This window comes from Lithobates pipiens, unplaced genomic scaffold (genome assembly GCF_037356315.1).
Source record: "Lithobates pipiens isolate NorthernLeopardFrog02 unplaced genomic scaffold, aLitPip1_a1.2 Scaffold_10, whole genome shotgun sequence".
In the NCBI taxonomy this organism is placed as follows: Eukaryota; Metazoa; Chordata; class Amphibia; order Anura; family Ranidae; genus Lithobates; species Lithobates pipiens.
In genome coordinates, this window is record NW_027507686.1 from 206,853,500 (window position 1) to 206,871,407 (window position 17,908).

General features: G+C 40.0%; 1 protein-coding gene across 1 annotated transcript in view; it reads right to left on the reverse strand.

Annotated features, from left to right (window-relative positions):
- The window catches only part of DCDC1 (doublecortin domain containing 1), a 680,197-nt gene that overhangs the window by 292,765 nt on the left and 369,524 nt on the right, over positions 1-17,908 (reverse strand). Inside the window, exon 11 of the mRNA XM_077460866.1 lies at positions 6,450-6,527. Coding sequence (XP_077316992.1) covers positions 6,450-6,527 — 78 coding nt within the window. The remainder of the gene's footprint in view (positions 1-6,449; positions 6,528-17,908) is intronic.

Below are 17,908 nucleotides of genomic sequence, written 5' to 3' on the forward strand. Positions count from 1 at the left end.
TATAAATAATGATACCAACTATAATGGTAGATCTTCATTTGTAAATAAAATAAATAAAAGTAAAGAATTTTTGAAAAATAAAATATTTTCGAAGAATCAGCCAGGAGTACAAGATCCTCAATATTTTATATGATATATATTTATATTATATTTTAACTGGTGTTCAAAAAGTACTCATATCTCTTAAACAACATACATAACTGCATGCACACAGGCTGTCCTTCACTTAAAAGCAAGCAGGCAATGATTTTTTTTTTCATGATAATATGGTATATATATGATGTGTAAAAAAAATAAACAAGTAGTGATCATTGAAATCGATTGCCCTAAAATTTTGGTGAAAATTAAGAGATTTTTGCCAGATTTTGCCATTTTGGCAAAATCATTGGAGTCAATGGGGAAGATATAATTAAAGTGTTTTTGGTTGTTTTTAAGGGTGCAAAAAGCTGTAAATGACTCCTGAGAAGCTCTTTTCAACTATCCTGGCTTTTTTTGTGTCAATAAACACGCCTTATTATTTTTCATTTTTTTCACAGATATAAAAGACAGGCAATGAAACAAAAAGTATAAAGTAAAAATGAAATAACTGTACACTAGTAATGAGATACACAAAACAAAAAGGAACAAACACAATACAAAAAAAAAAAAAAAAAAAAACGCTAAATGAAATAAAATGAATTCACCAAAGCAGAACAGTAAGCAAACTGAGAGTTTATACGGAGTCTATACAGTCTCAAAATAAAGCGTCATCGGCATTCACCTGTCAAGATCTCATTGGGATAAAATCTATAATGTCAGCAGAGGAGAAGCACAATGATTAGGGAAAAAACTGCAGCCGTTTTACTACGCTGAATAAACTCCATATTTGGGTAATTGTCCTGTCTCATGATAACATCGGCATTCATACTGTTTTTTTTTTTTTTTGGAAAGGGAGGAGGGATGTGAAGACAAGAGTAAATAAACAGTGACTTGCAGAAATCAGAAGAAATCATGTTTTCCTGTGCGTTCATCTGAGATACGTTGGATAACATGTCAAGATGATGCAAGAAAGAAATGAACACAACAGGCAGTGACATCACAATGTGAAATATACAGAAATAATAGAAACACCTTCCATTTTTTTTTTTTTATATAGAAGTAAACATTTATGAAAAAATACACCAGGGAGAAATATGAATAGAAAAATGAAATAACTAAAATCTGACATAAAAATGTATTGGGTATTTTTCATTATATTTACATCGATTTAGGAATGATATTCAATACAATGAAAAGTAAGTCAAATGTATAACCTTTTATCTCATTTACATCCCATCCTTTTTTTTTTTTTTTCGAACAATTGTGCTTTATTAAGGAAAAAGCTCATAATTTTAAATAGTTTAGTGATTTATCTGAGCAGATGGTACAAAGAAAGTGTAAAGAAGGGCTAAAGAAAAAAAGACATTGTAACAAGCCAAGAAGAAGATCTGGTTATATAAATTCTAGTATACCTTATACACATTGCTTTGCGAATTATTTTGAGCTAGTAAAATTGAAGATATTAAGTTATATGTCACATAATACCAAATACTATTCATACCAGAGGAGAAATGAACTCTTGATGAATATTTAACATGCAAATATTCCAGGGAAAGGGTATTATTTAATTCCTTAATAAGCCTTATGTGTTACACATTTAATAATGATGCACTACATTGTCATTTACTGTAGAATATAACACTGATCACTCAAGTAACAATACATGTATAAACAGTGTGTTTAATAAAAAGGGACATACAATAAAATATTATTCTCTTGTAATCTAAAAATAACAATACTAATAATAGGAAATAAATAATTTAAAATATGCTATATACATTTTAAAAACAATCCAGACCATATTTTAATACTAATATTTATTCGTTTTATCCTGACCTTACTTTTTAGGAACACGTAGGTTTTAGTTTAGCTTGAATTTTTTTTAGCCACTGAAATTAATATGGATATTAAAAAAAAAAAAACTAATGTTATTCAATTCATAGAAACAAATTAAGTTAATAGAAATAAAAAAAAAAATACACACTGGAATATCTATGTGTTCTTTATAGTCTGTTGCATTATAAGAAGCAATACATATATATTTTAAAAGATCACTAAAGTACTATTGTTGAAAAGATACAAAACAAGATGTAATAAATAAAAAAAAATTCAATGTTGAAAAAGTTAATTGACAAAATGGTCCTCTGCCTTATTTGAAACAAAATAATACAAATAAAAACTAGCAATATATTGTATGTTACGATCTACTAGGCTGATCTTCAGTAAATCTAGCTATACATGTACTAGGCCAACTAAGATGTTTGGTATTGGATTACTCAAGGAACAACATCGTAGTCATATGAAGACCGTGTACATGCACCAAGGCAACCATGAACATGGACCTTCATCTCAAAGCATTTGACGTTAGAGTAGATTTTTAAAAAGAAGGAAAATCAGCTATAAAATGGCAAAAAAAAAAATAAAAAAATATATATATATATATATATATATATATATATATATATATATATATGCTTTAAGAGAGTGCTTGGTTGTTTGGATGTAATACAACCATTTAAAAATCTTCTGCCCACTTGAATTTTCAGTGCAAATGACTGTTCTCCTGCCGAATCATAGAAAACAATGGTGTACTGACTAAACTAGTCAAACAAGACTAAACATTTCCAGCTTAATAATAAACCTTTCTACAAACAAAAGTTCCCCAAGGATATAAATGAATGCATGAGTATCACACAACACATACTTAGGTCCCCTTGAGGCTGTTTTGGTGCATTACCATGCATTATTTTTCACATTTACATGTATTGTGTCAAGGCAGCCCATTCATTTAAAATACACTTCCAAAGCAGAGAAATCAACAGAAAAGGTCCTCACATTTTATTTTAATTTTTTTTCAAATGTAGTGCATCACAATGGTGTGAGTGCATTGGCACCTGCTATACTTGTGCCTCAGGGTGCCTTTCTAAATGAATGTCACCACAACACACAAAGTGCATTCCTGCAATAAAGTTATCTAAGTTATATTAGTGTCCACAGAAAGGTTTTATTCTAGACCCATTTAAATCTAAAAACCAAGATCAAATCCCTGGGTTTTGGGCAGTTTTTCAATCTTTCTAAGAAAACAAGAGATACAAACAATTAATTTCCCATTGTTTATAGGTTGAGCTCTACTGCAATAAACTTTCATCCTGTCTAGAGGTCTAAACATCAATGCCAACCCTTTTATGCCGCGTACACATGAACTGATTTTCCGTCAGAATAAACTCTGACGGTTTTTCCGATGGCGTTCCGCTGAAACGGACTTGCCTACACACGATCACACCAAAGTCCGATCATCTAGAACGCAGTGATGTACAATACGTACGACAGGACCAGGAAAGGGAAGTTCAATAGCCAGTAGCCAATAGCTGCCCTTTTTGGTCGGTCGGAATAGCATACAGACGAACGGTTTTCCCAATAGAAATTGATTCAGTCAGAAAGATTTAAAACATGTTCTATTTCTAGGTCCATAGAATTTTCGGTAAAGAAAAGTCCACTGAAGCACACACACGATCGGAATATCCGATGAAATTATTCAGTCTGACTTTTTCTGACGGAAAGTCCGACCGTGTGTACACGGCATTAGAGTTTAGGAGGAGTTGGTGAGAACTGTGAACAAACAGTTCTGGCACTACTGTATATTATATAGAAATGTTTTGTTTTTAGCATGTCTTTTTCCCTGAAACTAATTATTAGATACTGATGAGGGCTGCTGCATAGACATTATATTTTATTAAAATATTATATAGGATCTATTGAACGTCAACAGTTTGAGCAGCACTTAGAAATATAAAGGGAGATAGTCCAGTGTAAGAGGGTTAGGAAGGACCGCTTGTGAGAGTTTACAATCTTATAGGGGCAAGTGGTATAAAAAGTAATTACTGCAGGGAATGAGCTGACTGAGAAGGTAAAAGCTCAGTTTTTAGTTGGGGGTGGGATAAGCTTCCCCAAAGAGATGAGTTTTTTAAGGGATTGCTTAAAGGTGGACAGAGTAGGAGACAGCAGGACATATTGGGTTAGAGAGCTCCAGAGGATGGGGAGGCTCCGGAGAAACCCTGAACAGGAGCATGGGAGGAGCATAAAGCCCCATACACACTATCAGATTTTCTGCTAATTTTTTTCCTTCAGATTTACCAAAACCATATAATATGAGGTCAAACCTTAGGAGTTTCAATGTATATTCAATCAGGCAGGCCCTTGCGCTACATGGTTTTGGTAAATCTGAAGACAAAAATCAGCAGAAAATCTGATGTGTATGGGGCTTAAGCGAATATTGATTGGTTTATGCAAATGTTATAGCGTCTACAAAATAGGGAATAAATTTATGGCATTTTTATTTTTTTTACTAGTAATGGTGGCGATCAGCGATTTTTATCGGGACTGCAACATTGCGGCAGACAGATCGGACGCTTTTGACACATTTTTGGGACCAGTGACATTTATATAGTGTTCAGTGCTATAAAAATGCACTGATTACTGTGTAAATGTCACTGGTAGGGAAGGGGTTAACACTAGAGGCGATCAAGGGGTTAAATGTGTTCCCCGCTAGGTGATTCTAACTGTGTGGGGATGTGATTTACTAGAGGAGGAGCCAGGTCACTGCTTCTACTTAGTACATGCAGACGATCTGTCTCTCCTCTCCTGACAGAATGGGGTTTTGTGTGTTTACACACGTCCTCATTCTCACTCCCGCATTCATGCGTGGTCAGCGGACATCACGGCCACTGGCCACGTGCATCCTGTCCCCTGCCGTGCAGCAGGAGCGCATGCCTGCTATGGCTCTTAAAGGAGCCGTCGTACAATGACAGCGATTTGCCAGAAAACGTCCCGACCTGCGGATGTATAATGACGGCGGCTGGTCGGAAAGTGGTTAAACATGTTAACCTTGCTGCTAGAGTCCTGTTGTATCGTGGCCTAGTGATGTTATGCTTGGATTTTTACGATTAAAGCATTTATACTTTTGAAGAATGGAGTGCGGTCACCGCTTTTGCACATACTTTGACAGTTTTCCAGTTGACGGACTGGACCAGCACCAGATCTTCAGTACAGCTATTGTATCACCTGGATCGGTGTTGCATCCTCTCTTTGTCTAAAAGGGGGAAAGCCTGCGTAAAAGTAGGCCAAAGAGGAGGGAGCTGTAATAGTCCCAAAACAAGAGAGTGAATGAGAAACTTGGTGGTGTCATTGGTTAAGCAGTGTACATTGGAAATTTTATGGAGAAGAAGTCTGCAAGATTTGGACAGTGGTCGAATTTGGGTCTGAAAGGACAGGTCAGAATCCAGGATTACAACAAGAACCCTGGCATGAGGGGGAGGGGGGTGATAGTTGTATTCATCTTGATACAAAAAGTCAAGGGAGAGGGCAAAGGGGTAGTGGGCAATATTATGAGCTCAGTTTTAGGAAGATTTTGTTTTAGGAAGTGGTGTGGCATCCATACTAATGTGTCCATTAATAATTTAGTAAGGCAAGAGGAAACTGGAGGGGTGAGGTAAGGAGTAGAGAAATAGATTTCGGTGTCATCAGCACAGATATGTTATTGGAAGCTGAGGGAGGTTATCAACTGACCAAGGAAATAGAATAGAAGGGGGTCCAAAGACAGAACCCCTGATGACTCCTTCAGAAAGGAGGAGAGAGAAGAAAATAGAGTTGTAGGCAGCATGGATAGAATGCTTCTATAGGTAAGAGAATGAGGAAAGAACAGAGTTTTGGAGGCCAAGGCAGTGGAGTATTTTTTTTTGAAGGAGTGGGTGGTTTACTGTATCAAACGCAGAAGAAAGGTCCAATAGTATGAATATGGAATAATGGTTATTGGTTTCAGCAGTAAGCCATTGGTGAATTTTTGTGAGTGAAAGCCAGTCTGTAAGGGGTCAAATAGGTTGTTGTCAATGAGGTAGGTTACATCAACGACTATTCCAGCCAAAAAGCCCTCACCTGACCCACCATAAATTTGGTTATCCTGAAGTTCACTTTAAGGGGCCCAGACCTAAAGCCTGCCACAGCGAAATAATCTTTTATTTGGGTGGAATATCAGACAATACTCAAGTTTTATGCCCCGTACACACGAGCAGATTTTCCCTCAGAAAAATCTTGGATGGTTTTTCCAATGGAATTTCACTCAAGCTTGGCTTGCCGATCTGAACTTTTTCCAAACGAAAAATAGAGAACCTGCTCTCAATCTTTTGCTGGCTGGAATTCTGCCAGCAAAAGTCCGATGGAGCATACACACGGTCGGCATTTCTGACCAAAAGCTTACATTTGACTTTTGCTGGCAGAATTTCTGATCGTGTCTATGGGGCTTTACACACCCAGCCCAGTGGCTGTATGGTACAGTATCATGGCCTTCTTAGCAGAATATAGAGTTCAAGACTTACCTCCTTTATTGGCTGCTGCAAATCTTTTTGGCTAATATATACATGGGTTTCACCATAATCTTTGCCGTTTTCAAAAACCTGAAGAAAAAAAAAATACTCATATAATGAATAGTTAAATAAAATAAGGCATAAAAAAGTTAAACATATTTTAAGATGCAGTGTAGTAAGGCACAAATCTGAAAAAAGCACTATAAGATTTGCCAGATAATTACAAGTACCCGCATCTATTAGCACAAAGATCCCTGGCACTTGAAGTTCAAAATAACCACAGGGTTACATCTGTGGACACAAATAATGGGATAAAATAATAACTACTGCCATGTACAGGTTTTGTGGGGAAAAACAAATGAAGTTTTAATTTATCAAATTTACTCATTTAAAAATAAAAGCCTACATGGCAGTCATATGTGCAAAATATAACATAAAAAAAAAAAAAAACGAAACCAGGTAAAATTAGAACACACTTTCTAATTTCAGTATGCTTAATTTGACAACTGTTAATCGCAATTCTAAAGACACAGCGTGATAGAAAGCTGATTACTTGCAGTGTAACAAGTGCTGCAGGACACATTGTCACTATGTTAGAAAATGCTGATTATTAATGTAATGTTTTTAAGCTGAAGAAAGAAAGTGCCAGAGAGCATCATCTATGCTTATAGTTCTGAACTGCTAATTGTGGCCATGAAATGCAAACAAACCGCATGTCAAATGATGACAACATGGCAGGTAAACAATGGCAAGGTTTTGAACTGGAAAAACAAAATAGTAACCCTTGATAATTCAAGGTAAATGTCTACCAAAAATTACATACATGTCTTTTGGCTTTTGCACCTAAAAAACTCAAACTTAAAATATATTTTGGTATATATATATATATATATATATATATATATATATATATATATATATATAAAAATAACTGTATTGTAATTGTATTGCTTCACTCCCCCATCCCCGGGGCACAATATAAATCCTGTATAATAATTATAAATATATATATAGATACATATATATATATATATATATATATATATATATATATATAGTATATACAATTAAGCAATTGACATAAAGGTATATTTTTTACTTATACAGTATATACATATTTAAGAAAAAGAAAAAGTATTAAAAAGATAAATGAGATATTGCTGTTAATTGTAAATTAAATTACTTACATAAAAATATTACTGTACACTAATCTATATGACAAAACAACCATTAAAAAATTCAGTATATCATACATGCTTGGTATTGGCTTAGATCCCTGTTTCATTTGCATATAATAAATTTCCTAAGGGAGATATGTAAGCAAACACAAATATGTTTTTTGCCCAACTGCATTTGACATTTTGTAAAGCCATTTAACCCACTTTTCACTTTCGCTCTGCAAGGGATAATGTTTCACTGTAAAATATGCAGAACATTTAGATCATAAACATACACACACATGCATCATTTTCTTTTCAAATCCTAGCAGTGTAAAACAAGAAACCCACGTTACCAGTTAACCCTCTATTATTCCTATACACTTATCTAAATCTGTAATAAAATAAAAAAAGTTAATTCCAGGTCTGGTAGTATACACCTTAACCACTTCAGCCCCGGAAGGATTTGCCCCCTTAATGACCAGGCCATTTTTTGCGATACGGCACTGAAACGCTTTAACTGACAATTGCGCGGTCGTGTAATGTGGTATTCGACAATTTTGATTTACTTTTTGCTATAATACATATCCAATATATATATATATATATATATATATATTGGATATGTATGGAGTGTACCACACTGAAATGCCAGTCTATTAATCTTGAGTACTTGTATTGCTCCCAATGTTTTATAACACACACACACACAATTTTCTATTATTGGGCACTCAGAATCTGGTGCCGCTGTGCATGGTAGCCAATCAGCTTTTAACTTCAGCTTGTTCAATTAAGCTTTGACAATAAAACCTGGAAGCTGATTGGTTTCTATGCAGAGCTAGACCAGATTTTGCACTCTCCAGTTTAGTACTGTGCAGATGTTTAAAGCAGGTGTGAATTTTTTTTTTTAAATTATAGAAGCTTTCATAAATAGAACTGCTAATTGTTTTTTTTTTTTTTTTTTTTTTTACAAATTAACAAAATGAGAAAAAAAAGTAAATGAACAGAAAAGAAATCAAATCAAATCAATATTAGTGTGACCACCTTTTGCCTTCAAAACATCATTCTTCTAGGTACACTTACAGGCAGTTTTTAAAGGAGCTCGGCAGGTAGGTTGTTCTAAACCTCCTGGAGAAAAAAACACAGATCTTCTGTGTGTGTAGGCTGCGTCAAATCCTTCTGTCTTTTCATGGAGCTCATAACTTCTACAACACCAGAAGATTACTGATGGAGGGGTATACAGGAGGCAGATGACTAAAGATTTAAACTAGGAGAGCAGCCACCAGGACAAGGGAGGCTCTTTCAATGTAATCACCTTCCATTGTGTTGATTAAAAAAAAAGATAACTAACCTTAAGCTTTAAATTAAAGGCCCATGGAGGTTGACAGATCAAACATGGACTTCACTTTGCAAGCTATGTCGTCTAGACCAGTTAGGTCCAGGGTGCAGTGCTTAAATGAGAGGGTTTGTTTAAAGGGGAGTTCCACCCAAAAGTGGAACTTCCACTCATCTGATTCTTCCCCCCCCCCCTCCGGTGCCACAATTGGCACCTTTCAGGGGGGAGGGGGGTGCAGATACCTGTATAATACCCACTTCTGGGAATAGACTCCTGTGGGAGTCACGCCCCTTCCCATACCCCCCCCCCCCCTCGCTGTCTCCTGGGACACACACTCTGGTACACTGGGTCCCAGGAGACAGTGAGGACCACTTTACGACTTGCGCATGCGCAGTAGGGAATAGGGAAGTGAAGCTGCAAGGCTTCACTTCCTGATTCCCTCACCAAGAATGGCGACAGCAGCAGCCAAGAGCCGAGCGATTGCTCGGCTTTGGCTGCCGACATCGCTGGACTCCAGGAAAGGTAAGTGTCCATTTATTAAAAGTCAGCAGCTGCAGTATTTGTAGCTGCTGGCTTTTAATATTTTTTTTTTAGGCGGACTCCCTCATTAAGGAAGACTATTATTTAGGGAATAAAAACTACCAACTAAATGGCTTTATTATACGCCAAGCATCCATCGTCTGCACCTAGCTGCCCTTCCCACTAAACCACAAGAACTACTCTTAAGCCCCATACACACTATCAGTTTTTCCTTCAGATTTACCAAAACCATGTAATATGAGGTCAAACCTTAGGAGTTTCAATTTGTATGCAATCAGGCAGGCCCTTGTACTACATGGTTTTGGTAAACCTGAAGGAAAAACTCAGCAAAAAATCTGATAGTGTGTATGAGGCTTTTTTTACAGTATCTTCATCTCCTGTTTAATTCTGAAAGTGTACCTGGGATATTTCCGGCACAGTGTTTCATGGTTTAAGTACTATCGTCTCACTGTTTCCACACACACTACATTATGAAATTATAGAGGTTGCATAACATAGTAATGTAACAAGAGGCAAGTCCCATCCAAAAACCCTGACAGAAGCCTATTAAATTTGCATGAGTGGAATTTGTTGTAAGTAGTGTCGCTGATTTAAAAAAAAAATTAAACTTAGGGTTTAACCCCCCTAGCGGTAATCCCGAGTCTGGCTCGGGTTAGGAATTTACTGATAGGAGCGGTAACCCCGAGCCAGACTCGGGATCGCATCGCTGGATGCAGGGGAGGACACAGGGAGAGTTACTTACCTTGTCCCCTGGATCCAGCGATGTCCCCCGCGCTGCGTGATCGAGCCGTCCTCCGCTCGATTCACAGTGCCGAATGCCGCCGAGCTCCGTTCCCTGCGACGCTACGGCGCACGGGAGCGGAGAACGGCGTCAAATTCAAAAAAGTAAAAAGACACAAAACACACACAGTACTGTAATCTTACAGATTACAGTACTGTATTAAAAATTACACACCCCCTTTGTCCCTAGTGGTCTGTGCAATGCCCTGCATGCACTTTTATATTATAAATACTGTTTTTTCTGCCTGGAATTTGGAGATTGTCCATAGCAACCAAAACGTGTCCCTTTTTCAGTGTTTTAGGATTTGATTACATTATTGAATAATTTTTATTATTCTTTATTATATTATAAACTTTATCATACCCGGGATGTCCGCTAGACTCTGGTTTGAAGAGATTTAAAAGAGTTATTCCTAAGAATTACAGGACTACAAAATAAAACGCCAAATTCCCATGCAAAATAATTGTACCGCTTTCAGCACCTAAAACCGGACTGAATCATACCGCCAGGGAGGTTAAACAAAGGGGCTGCGCCAACACATTTGAAAAGCTCTGGGCCCCATGGCTAGATACCTCGGGTCTAACTCCAGTCAACCTGGTAGTAGGCAGGATCCTAAGCGGCTAATATTATTATCATACAGAATTTATAAAGCGCCAACAATTTGCACAGTGCTCTACAATATAAAAGGGGACAGTACAATTACAATACAGTACATTACAGAAGGAATGGGAAGGCCCTGCTCATGGAGCTTACAATCTAAAGGGAGAGGGAGGTGGTACAAAAGGTAATAGCTGCAGGTGATAGTCTGATGGAGGTGACTCAAGTACAGTTCTTAGGTGGAGCTGGGGTAGGTGTCCCTGAATAAATGAGTTTTCAATGATCACCTATAGGCAGACAGGGTAGGAGCTGATCAGACATAGTGGGGTAGGGAGTTCCAGAGGATGGGAGACTCTCTGGAGAAGACCTGTAGGTGAGCATGGGAGGAGGTAACAAGGGAGCTAGAGAGCAGGAGGTCTTGGGAGGAGTGGATGAGGTTGGCGATGTAGCTGGGGGCGATGTTGTGGATGGCCTTGTATGTTGTGGTTAGTATTTAGAATTTTACAACTGTGTTCACTGTACTGACATATGTATCATAGATTGGTCTGGTGGGATCTGTGGTCTTTACTGCTTTTAGATGCACTGCATTCACATTAAAGTTAACAGACAATTTAACTTGTAATCCTATTGTATAGCCCTTTGTGATATAAATGTGGGCTTTGACTCACTTTACTCATGTACTTTTTATAAAGCTTCTCTGATAAAAAACAAAACAAAAAAACGTTAAATGTATGAAGACTTGGAAGCACATGTGTGGGAAGGGGCTATAGGGTAGGTTTTTAAAGACCGTGAAGCAAAGCTGCCCTGGCCTGGTCACACAGCCAATACCTCCACAGGTCTGTGGTTTAAGTACCTACTACTTGCCCTACATGCATTTAGTATCTCAACCGCAGGACACAAGGACAAAAATTAAGTCTGTAGAAAATCAATGTACATTTTTAGAGTTACCTATTATTAGTTAATAAATATTTATAGCTTAAAACAAAAGGATTGTCAAAGCTTTTTTTGGCCATACTTCTCTCCTGGGTCACCGGAGTGCACTTATTTCTGCACTCCTGTGACCCAAGTTCAATCAGCAGCAGTCTAAAGCCCACTGTCAGCTGACGTCACAGAGCTGGTCCCAAACTCCAGAATTTAAGGTTGGGATCCAGCCTGATCATGAGCTGGCTCAGCCCAAACCAGTAACTCCTACCCTCTCCACAGCCTGAGGCTCCAGTGAGCACCGGAGGGGTACAGCAGAAAGTGGTGACTGACAGTCACTGTTCTCTGCTCAGTGAAGACCAAGAACTGAGCGATCAACGGTCATGTAATCACTTAGTTCCCAGGTATTAGAGCTGGCAAGAAACCGCTGCAGCATTGGACTGATGCTATATAAGGATACAGTGCCTTGTGAAAGTATTCGGCCCCCTTGAACTTTTCAACCTTTTGCCACATTTCAGGCTTCAAACATAATGATATAAAATTTTTATTTTTTGTGAAGAATCACCAACAAGTGGGACACAATTGTGAAGTGGAACGAAATCTATTGGATTTTTGAAACTTTTTTAACTAATAAAAACATGAAAAGTGGGGCGTGCAAAATTATTCGGCCCCCTTGCGTTAATACTTTGTAGAGCCACCTTTTGTTGCGATTACAGCTGCAAGTCACTTGGGGTATGTCTCTATCAGTTTTGCACATCGAGAGACTGAAATTCTTGCCCATTCTTCCTTGCAAAACAGCTCGAGCTCAGTGAGGTTGGATGGAGAGCGTTTGTGAACAGCAGTTTTCAGCTCTTTCCACAGATTCTCGATTGGATTCAGGTCTGGACTTTGACTTGGCCATTCTAACACCTGGATACGTTTATTTGTGAACCATTCCTTTGTAGATTTTGCTGTATGTTTGGGATCATTGTCTTGTTGGAAGATAAATCTCCGTCCCAGTTTCAGGTCTTTTGCAGACTCCAACAGGTTTTAATCCAGAAGGGTCCTGTGTTTGGCTGCATCCATCTTCCCCTTAATTTTAACCATCTTTCCTGTCCCTGCTGAAGAAAAGCAGGCCCAAACCATGATGCTTTCACCACCATGTTTGACAGTGGGGATGGTGTGTTGAGGGTGATGAGCTGTGTTGCTTTTACGCCAAACATATCGTTTTGCATTATGGGCAAAAAGTTTGATTTTGGTTTCATCTGACCAGAGCACCTTCTTCCACATGTTTGGTGCATCTCCCAGGTGGCTTGTGGCAAACTTTAGATGAGACTTTTTATGGATATCTTTGAGAAATGGCTTTCTTCTTGCCACTCTTCCATAAAGGCCAGATTTGTGCAGTGTACGACTGATTGTTGTCCTATGGAAAGACTCTCCCACCTCAGCTGTAGTTCTCTGCAGTTCATCCAGAGTGATCATGGGCCTCTTGGCTGCATCTCTGATCAGTCTTCTCCTTGTCTGAGCTGAAAGTTTAGAGGGACGGCCAGGTCTCGATAGATTTGCAGTGGTCTGATACTCCTTCCATTTCAAAATGATCGCTTGCACAGTGCTCCTTGGGATGTTTAAAGCTTGGGAAATCTTTTTGTATCCAAATCCGGCTTTAAACTTCTCCACAACAGTATTACGGACCTGCCTGGTGTGTTCCTTGGTCTTCATGATGCTCTCTGCGCTTTCAACAAAACCCTGAGACTATCACAGAGCAGGTGCATTTATACAGAGACTTGATTACACACAGGTGGATTCTATTTATCACCATCAGTCATTTAGGACAACATTGGATCATTCAGAGATCCTCGCTGAACTTCTGGAGTGAGTTTGCTGCACTGAAAGTAAAGGGGCCGAATAATTTTGCACGCACCACTTTTCAGTTTTTTATTTGCTAAAAAAGTTTAAAATATCCAATAGATTTCGTTCCACTTCACAATTGTGTCCCACTTGTTGTTGATTCTTCACAAAAAATTAAAATTTTATGTCTTTGAAGCCTAAAATGTGGCAAAAGGTTGAAAAGTTCAAGGGGGCCGAATACTTTCGCAAGGCACTGTATATCTATAGGTATATATAGGGGTGAATGTATATTTATATATTTTTCTTTTATTTCCTTTACTTCTTCATTAATTTTGTCAGTGAATGTAATATTACTATCTATGTATATATGGAAAATAATACTGAGACCAAAGCTTCCAGAGATCCAGACTTTTGATTCTGAATGTAGTTTATTGATTGTACTATGCTTCAATGTATAATTTTGTGAATTACTAGTGAATTAGTCAATATCATTTTATAAATAGCCCCCTAAGACTATTACTGAGGGGAAAAAATAAAGTAATCTAAATAAGAATGAAAGATCTTTTTTTGTATTAAGTGTAAACCTTTTTATCCACAACATAATGCAGAAAGATGAATGAGGCAGCCCATGTAATGTAGTCAATAGAAAATTGTCCAGATCATAAAGGTTCATTGGAAGAGCCTGGCAAAATTAAGATGTGAGTGTACAAAGAGCTTCCTAGACCACATGAGATCACCAGAACACTTGGCCGTTGTATGGAGAATATACGCACATTAAATGACCTGACAGAAGATGTTCCAACAGCAATTAATCTGATGTTTATTTATTTATTTTACTCATTTATTTAGAGATGATACTTTCCCTTCACATCAGCCTCTGTACCCCAAGAAGGTTACAATTTAATATTTCTACTATGGACAGACACACATACACACATTAGGTCCAGTTTGGAAGGAAGCAGTTTATTTTACCAGTATTTTTTAAATGGTTGGGAAAAAATGGAGCACCCAGACAAAGCCTACACAAAAACAGAAAAAGCATACAAACTCCATGCAGGTAGTTATTTTGGTGTTATTTAGCCACCAATGGTTACTGTCAAATATAATAGCTAAAACTAAATGCATACATGTAAAATGTTTCTCCCGCCAAAGGATTTGCAATTCTGTTTAGCATACACCCTATTCCAGCCAAATCCTGGGCTTACAGACTACACTGCAGCTAAACAAGGCAGCCTGGTCTGGGATCCACCCCAGGTTGGGACTGGATAAGGTAAGGGGTCAGCAGCACAGTGATGGGGTCATCCTTGTGTTTTCCCTTCCTATAAGAATGTTCAAGAGGGGAGGCAGACAGCCATGTACACAGCAGTATAACCCTGATTGGTTTAGAATGCAACCCTTTCCTCTCCAGTCTGAGTGCTGCTATATGTGGATTATAGGGGGCTGACATCACGGCAGATGCTGGTTAAGTTCCATACATTTATGTAGACCCTGTCACCTTGCTCATTCAGAGAAAGTGACAGAATCTCTATAAGGGCAAGCCCTGTATCAGTTTTACCCACAGCTTCTCCCTCTATGGTAGCCACCACAAAATACTAGGTGTTGACTGGTGTCAGAGCTTACACGAAGCAGTGCCAATAGGCCCAGGCACTACATCATGGGGGGTGGACATGCTCCCCAAATGCTTCCAATTTGACATCCATGCAGGTGCTGGCGCCGATGACAGACAATGTGAGTTCAGGGACACTCACCCACATGGATGGTGGCTGCATCCTATTTGACATCAATGGGACTGCCAGCACAGGGATGCATTGTCCACCTTTGCATTGCCATGTGGGTAAACACAGCAAGTTACAAAAAATGTTTATTTAAAGTGTTACTAGGGGGGCGTGGCCAAGAGCGGCATGTGAGCGGACGTGTCTCACAGAGCTCCCTGTGTACATCCTGAGAACGATCCTTTTCCCGACCAAACCGGGGCTTGTACCGGGCGCTGGACTGTTCCGCCGCCTCCGGGTACCCAGCGGGCACCATCCGATCCATCCGTTTGTTGCGGACTCGCCATGCCGGCCCGCAAACAGCAGAGGGGAGATGATGGCCTTACACTTGATTCCCAAGATGGCGCCGCGTCATCTCAGCGCGCACGAGGGGACAGGAGAGATCAGGGTAAGGCGCTTCCTAAGACACCTAAAGCCCAGGGGAAGGATATGCTGTATTATGCGCAGAAATTGAAAGGTGTGGAGGGACCCCGGGAAGATGAAGCGCTGGACGCTACCCCTGCTATTTTTCACACACAGCAGACGGGGGAACCCTCTGGCCGGGCACAGCAGGCAGTGGTGGAGCACCCTGTCCCGGAGATGGATGTGTTGGAGGAAGGGGACACCGTGGAGCAACCCACTTTGGCTGATATACTGCGAGCGGTGCAAAAATGCACCGCCTCGGTGCAAACACTGCAGGAGCACTTTGGGAGCTTAAAGGAGGAGGTTGGACTGATCAGGCATGACATGCAGAAAGTCAGAGAGCATACGACGGCGGTGGAGGGTCGGATTAGCGAAGTGGAGGATAGAATGGTGCCCATGGTCAGGGAATTACAGATCACCGCCAGAATCGCGAACGCTAATGAGCTCAAACATGAGGACATTGAGAATCGCTTGAGAAGGAGCAACATTCGCATTGTTGGATTGCCAGAAAAAACGGAAGGCAGAGATCCTACTGAATTTGTGGAGAACTGGCTGGTGGAAGTTTTCGGCCGTGAGGCGTTTTCCCCTTTCTACTCAATTGAGCGGGCTCACCGGGTCCCTCCTAGGCCCTTACCACCGGGCAATCCGCCACGCACCATGCTGGCAAAGTTACTCAATTATAAGGACAAAGAGATTATACTGCGTCTGGCCAGGGAGAAGAGGAGCGTTCAATATAATGGGGCGAGAGTCTCCTTTTACCCCGATTTTTCAGCGGAAGTTCAGAGACGTAGAGCGAAATTTGGGGATGTGAAAAGAAGGCTGCAACGTTTGGGAGCCAAATACGCTATGTTGTACCCCGCTAAGCTCCACGTGATAGCGGGGGGACGGGCACAATTCTTTGAATCTGCTGCTGAGGCTTCTGCGTGGCTGGAGGCGAATGAGCATCTCCTTCGCCAGGATGGAGGAAACAAGGAGGAGGCGGACTGATCCTACTAAATATTTGCTTGTGGCCCCTACTGGAACCTTGTGGATTACAAACCAGCGATGCTCCTGTTTGAGGGCTCTTAGGGCTATTGACTGTTCTGCGGTTGGCAGCATGTTTGGTCGGGAGCCATATATACAGTATTGATAGAATGGGAGCACAATCCATGTTTTTGATGAAAGTGCCCTTACCGGTGGAGCACAACTTATGTGAAGAGCCACTGGTCATGGTATGCCTGTTGCAACATGGGCCGGTGCGGGGTTTTGTTTATACCCTCAGGTTTTTTTTTGTTCAGTTTTTGAAGGTTGTTTTTTTTTTCTATAATAATATCCTCACTCCTGCGGGGTGTGAGGGGTCATCGAAGCAGCATTATGGAAGAATCACACAGATGAGCGCACCGGGTCAAGTCCAGCAGAAAGACTGCCACACGGTATTTGGGTGGGAGAGCTCGGGTTCAGCTATTATCTGTAGATGGGGGGTACTACTTGATCTCTGAGCTTCTCCGGGACTGTATTTTATGGTATCCCCAAACCGGGGTCAGGAGCGGGTCTGGGGTGTGTAAGAACCGGATATGTAGATTAAAGTATAACATGTTTATGGAGGAAAAATTCTGTATAACTCATTTAGTTGATATGACATGATGGCGTGTATTCCTATATTGTCCTGGAATGTGAGGGGCCTTGGGGACCCCCTCAAGCGTACTATGATCTCCACGGCCATTAGAAAACATCTGCCGGGCATTTGTGTGCTGCAGGAGACACACCTGACTCCGGGAACGGTGTCGTGTCTGGGGTTTGCATGGGTGGGGTGGGCGTACCACTCCACCCACACCTCCTATTCAAGGGGGGTGAGTGTGATGGTGCATCGTACCCTCGACTTTCAGATACTTGATTTGGAGGTTGATCAGGAGGGGAGATATGTATTTTTGATGTGTAGAGTTTCGCGATTACAATTTATTCTTGCAGCGGTGTATATACCCCCTCCATTTAGTCCCCCGGTTTTACGTGCCCTGTTGACGTTTCAATTAGCTAACCCGGGGACCCCATTGGTGTTGGTGGGTGATCTGAATGGTGTTATAGACCCTAGCTTGGATAAACACCCTCCTCCTCTAGGGGGTGGTGGTACGCATACTACGGCCTTGGCGAGGTTTATGGGA